At 39.8% G+C, this 5,303-nt stretch overlaps 2 protein-coding genes across 2 annotated transcripts in view; both read right to left on the bottom strand.

The window, feature by feature from the left end:
- The window catches only part of LOC140321876 (guanylate cyclase soluble subunit beta-2-like), a 21,408-nt gene extending 21,181 nt beyond the window's left edge, over positions 1 to 227 (bottom strand). The window contains exon 1 of the mRNA XM_072398652.1: positions 218 to 227. Within this exon, the coding sequence (XP_072254753.1) occupies positions 218 to 227 (10 nt within the window). The remainder of the gene's footprint in view (positions 1 to 217) is intronic.
- On the bottom strand, positions 7 to 5,043 carry C1H13orf42 (chromosome 1 C13orf42 homolog). The gene is made up of 3 exons (XM_072430533.1): positions 4,439 to 5,043; positions 3,136 to 3,283; positions 7 to 1,786 (listed from the first exon to the last, which is right to left on the bottom strand). The coding sequence occupies exons 1-3, from the start codon at positions 4,850 to 4,852 to the stop codon at positions 1,557 to 1,559; spliced, it is 792 nt and encodes a 263-aa protein (XP_072286634.1). The 5' UTR covers positions 4,853 to 5,043; the 3' UTR covers positions 7 to 1,556.
- Between the last annotated feature and the right edge of the window lie 260 nt (positions 5,044 to 5,303).

Below are 5,303 nucleotides of genomic sequence, written 5' to 3'. Positions count from 1 at the left end.
ACATTCACAAACCAATGGTTTCATGGTATTCAAGGCACTGAACATTACATGATATCATCAAAAGTCACCTTCTTTATAAAAAGTAACTGAGGGTTTCATAGTGGAAGACCAAATGTATTATTATTATTATTATTATTATTATTATTAATAAACAGGATTTATATTTAATTCCTTAGTTCAATAGATTTTACAATGCACTTTGAAACTCTGCTCTAACCTTGGTACATGCTAGCATAGCACTCTTAGCCAATCCGGAACTTTAACACTGCCCAATGCTGTCAGTCTTATACAAGGGATTTGCTGACCGGTAGAGAGAGCAGAGTAAGTTTTATGATGATACTATCAGTATGCTAATGTCCAATTATCAGGGTCAGTGAAAAAGCTGTGTTGTCACAATACTGGTTGTATTGTCTGGCAGGGGTACATCAATCCCCAGAAGTGGTGCACCAAGTGCATATATGTATTCCCACTTTGAGTTTAACTCCTTGTCTAATGGTCTGTTCTTAATAGATGTCTAGCTGAAATTAAATACCTGGTGCTGTCTGTTGTGTATATACCACACTGAAATCCCAAAAAAGTGTTGTCAGCCATGTCTGATTTCTAGCATGTTGGAATAGAAAACTCTACAGAGCCCCTCTCTCTACCTTCTCATTCTTGGCTACTTGCCCACACACTACATAGGAAAAGGGCTCTTGGGAGATGTAAGTCTGGGGGCTGTATATCTGTCAGTAGGTACTGGTATAAAGCACTGATCCTGCTGATCCTTCCTCCCAGCAGGAATTGTCTAGGCCTGGGAACTAGGTAAAATAAGAGAATAATGCTGGGACAAGCTTGAAAGGGAGATCCTGGGGTGAAATTAAAATTTGCCTATACAAATTATTTAATTCTAGATGTCTTTTAGGTTGGCATTGGCTTCTGAAAATGTAGTTACATTATTATAATTAACATAGTAACAGTAACAAGCCAATGTGTAGTAGTGGAACTACATTTATATTTAGAGGTTCACAGTTCACAGTCACAGTTTGATCTTTGTGAGACCATATTATATTTGGTCTATCAGTCAGATACTTTTGGTTATAGAGGTGTAAACCATTGCTTAATTGCCTATATATTAGTAACTACTGATGACTTCTGTAGAGTGTTGTGCAGAATACGCAACATCCAAACCAGTGTCTATTGGAGACTCAGTTGGCAATGTTACTTCACCTTCGGGTCCATCCTTCAGTATGTGAAATAGGTAAGAAAGCCAGCAATTAAATGAAGACCTCCTTTTAATGGATGTGGCATGGTAGAGATGAGATTTCCAGTGTAGAGAACACCAGTTGAGCTCTTGCCAGATACTTATAAAGCTGTTGATTCAACCCAACATGATCTTCTCAAAACTACACAATTTTACGTGAACCAACCCTATTTCTTTCTTCAAATATCCCCTAACTGTAATTTTCCAAATTAACTTAAAGCACCAATGGTCCATCCTGATATCAACGATGGCGACAAACCCTAATGCATTAGCATTTTAGGTTACATTCAAAATAGTCTTTGAACTATGCTATATTTCACTTATTTGCCTTAGGTCGAGGTTTAAATTTGAGTGTGTTAAAGGCCCCTTCCACAGCTTTCGGCAAATAAATTGGATATCGTTCTATCCTTTTGATGCTTGCGGTCCCAAAGCTGCTTCTCCAAGACTGGCTGTAGGCTGATGCTTTAGTAATTTCTTCTGTGGTTCTACGTGGTGCTCGCAGAATCCAGTTTGAGTGTAAACTATGTTCTCTGCTACTGGTGGCCACTGCAGGAAGGAAACATACACAGTACTAGTTCTGTATTGCATAAATATAGGTAACAGGCAAGCAGGCTAAGCCTAGACTAGTGTGTCAACTATTTGAGCCTTCAGTCCCATTTTTTAAAAGCCCCGGGCTGTCCCCGTGCTGCATTAAAATAGCATTCAGTCTCTCTCGGGTATGGAGATGTTTGTTCTGTCAGTGATGACCACAGTCCATAGCTAAGTCTAGATCAGGCATGGGAAAACTACGGGCCAATACGTTTGTTTCTCTGGCCCTTTGGGTGTTCCCCAGCTTTGGCCGGTGCCACACGAGCAGGATCAGGAGCAAGACCCCGCCGGGGGGGGCCACAGCCGCAGAACACGTTCCAGCTCGTGGAGGTGGGTGGTCTGTGTCCCTGCACATAACCGGCCCACTCTCCCATCACAGGCTCTGAGCTTGCGATAAGAGAGTGGGCAGGGTTATCCCGTCACGTTCAGTGGCGTCATGATGGCATAACCCCAGCCACTCACTTATCGGCCCCGGCCCCTCTTTCAAATTTTATATTGCGGCCCCTGACTGAAAAAGTTTGCCCACCCCTGGTCTAGATGCTGAAATGATCAGCTTTGGTCTACCAGATCTTCTACAGAGAACTCAATGGGAGCACCTTAAGAAGATAAATGCATTGCATTGTGTTCAAGTCAGAAGTGTATATAATGGTATGTATGTGTCTACATTTCCTACCAAATAAAATGTATATAGGTCCTATAAAAATTATGTATGATACATTCAAGTAGACTAGGAATGCTAAAGGGTGTAAAATGTGAAACCAGAACATTTTAAAAAATGGGAGGAAGGCCTGCAGACTCGAAGTAGTTCAAATAAACTGCATTAATTCTAAATTCTACCTTTATTTTGTCCACCCAGAACATGTTGACTCATACAGTGTGTATGGTCAGCTTGGGCATGATGATTAAAGAAAGCTGTAATAGAAATCTCATCATATAAATGCTTGTTACCTGTCATACTGACTGTCTTGCTTTAGTCTAGTTCTAGTTTACTTGAAAAGTTTCCAGATTAGCACTTAAAGGGAAGCATTTCTGAGAGTAACATGAATTCTACCATTGCTGTCATCTTTGGCAATTTTCTTGTTGCCTGATTGTCTTCCTAAAATCAGCAAAAGGGACTTTATGTTATAGTTTAGTTAGTTTACTATAATTCTTTAGGGAAATGCTTAGAATTTATACTGTTCCATGCCAAAGAATATTGAAACCAAGTAACTAGCATTTTCAGGAGAACAGCAACATCTGCCCAATAATATTCTTAGCAAACAACTCTTGAAGCTTTCATTGATATTAACGTAATAAAAAACACAAACCATCAAAGTCAACATCGGCATGCTTGAAATCACTTGGGAATGTCCTTATTTTCTTCTCTGTGTCCAGTTCTGCAATAACTGAGTCAAAATAAGCTATTGCATCATGGATGTCACTGTTGGCCAGGTGGCCCAATTTATCCTTTGAGACCTGTGTAAATAAATCAGTAGTCAGCTCCCCCAAAAACCTGAATAATGTTTGTAGTTTATTTGTAATGAAAGACAATCCCAGAAGGATATAAAATGCAGTAGCACAACTTTAACTGTAGTTAGCCACACTGACAACACTGCCACACTGACAACACTGCCAACACTGGGCAACAGGACCTGAATTGATTTGTGCTTGCCATCTTCTATAAACTTCCTTCTATGATCTCCTTCCAGCAGAGTCTGTACATAAAGCCTGTAAAGCCCAACTAAACCTAACATTGGAAAAGGCAAATTCTATTAGCATTCAAGTTATTATGTGAATGCAAAAAGAAGCAAAGTGATGGATAGAATTTCGTTTTTTCAAAAATTCAGTTTGGAAATTCCTCCACTGGTGCATTTTACTTAAAGGTTTAGGCCAAATACACACGTCAGATGATTCTTGCCCGATACAGTAAGGCTTTTCTCATGTGAGAATCCGACATATGTACACCCAACGCCCAATGTTGTTCATGGATTTGTCCTGATGGAGAACGACCATTATACATGTAAATGGAGAAGAGCACAGCATGCTGCTTGCTCGTTTTCCTCCCTCCCCTCTCTATAGAACAGAACGGTGCTGAGCATACAAAGCTCATTCGTTCATCTCACTCTTTTGTCGCTGGAAACAATTTTTATAAATTGTGTGTAGGCAACCTTAGTTGTAGAGGAGGTTTTCTTTGGAAGAATACCCATGTTACATTAAACAGATATTGTGGGAATGTCACTGGGTCTTCTATTAGACCATGAATTTCCCTTATTTTGGATTGCTTGAAATTTGACTTATCCTCAACATTGTGACCCAGCACGGAGCTTTTGAGGGGACAATTTTTTTTATGCTATTACTGCTGCCTTTGACCTCACCTACCAGTTCTTGGACCTCAGTGGGGTCCCAGACAGATAAAACCCAGACAAAGAATTGTAATTCTTGTAAGAAAAACGTGGTAGAAGTGTGGCTTTTATTTTGCACAAGCAAACGATTTCCTAGCAAAATTTATTTTATAGAAAGTAGAAATGAGTATGAATCCAATACTGTAATTTATTGCTGAGAAATAAAATATGTCCATGACATATATTGCGACACAAAAGCATCAGTCATATCCCATAATCCTCTTCTTACCTTACAGTCACCAGTCTCATGAGAGGTTGGCTTTTTCCCAGCTTTAGAAGAATGGGTAGATGGAGAACATTCAGAGGCACCTGTCATACATCTCAAGTTATGAAGACTGCTCAAATATTTCTTTCTAAGTGCTAATAGGTCTTGAAGGTATTGCAAGAAGTCCTGTGTCTTGGCAAACATCCATGCGGAATCCTCATCTTTGAAATGACAGCATCCCGTCACCTCGATATTGGTGGTACTTTTGTACTTTTTTAATGACTCATTTAAAGTCTGCTTTCCACCACTAACTACATACATTGAAGTGCTACGGACCAGGCGAACGGGTGATAGGGTGCCATTGTTAGATGGGTTACTATCCACAAGATCACGACTGCAGGAGTTCGGATGAAAGGCTGATTGGATTTTCTTAAGCATATTGTTCTTTGTAAGGAAGAATGTTTCTGGAAAAAAATCCAAATTACATGTGTACAGCTTTCTTATGTAATTCAGCCCTTCTCAGCAAGTACTGGCAAATGTAGGTCAACGTATGAAAGAGTCTGGCACTTATGATTGTAAAAGCGGTTCATCCATCCATGGACTTCTGTAGTCAGTGCACAATTCTTCATCAGAAACTTTTTCTAATAAAAAAAGAAAAAAAAAAAAATGAAATTACAATACTTCTCAACCGAGCATCTTATAAGGATTCTGCAGGTAGACGGTGCAGACACAAAGACCCCTCGCCGATACAGTCTGTGACAGAGGATCTCAAGTTTTTTTCTCCATGGGAACAGGAAAGCACAAGGATATCTGGTGTCTACCTATTGTCAGGAAAACAGAAGAGTCAGATAACCAGATGCAACTTACACTTTACAGAAGTCTAAGCCGG

Source organism: Pyxicephalus adspersus, chromosome 1, assembly GCF_032062135.1.
Source record: "Pyxicephalus adspersus chromosome 1, UCB_Pads_2.0, whole genome shotgun sequence".
Classification (NCBI taxonomy): domain Eukaryota; kingdom Metazoa; phylum Chordata; class Amphibia; order Anura; family Pyxicephalidae; genus Pyxicephalus; species Pyxicephalus adspersus.
Note: the sequence above shows the minus strand (reverse complement) of the source record. Positions and strands in the feature narration are given on the sequence as shown.

Coding starts and splice junctions, on each gene's coding strand:
- C1H13orf42 (XM_072430533.1), bottom strand. CDS start 4,852: ATGCTTAAGAAAATCCAATCAGCCTTTCATCCGAACTCCTGCAGTCGT. Junction 3,284..4,438: donor ATGAGACTGGTGACTGTAAG/GTAAGAAGAGGA, acceptor TTATTTACACAG/GTCTCAAAGGATAAATTGGG. Junction 1,787..3,135: donor TGCCGATGTTGACTTTGATG/GTTTGTGTTTTT, acceptor TCCTTCCTGCAG/TGGCCACCAGTAGCAGAGAA.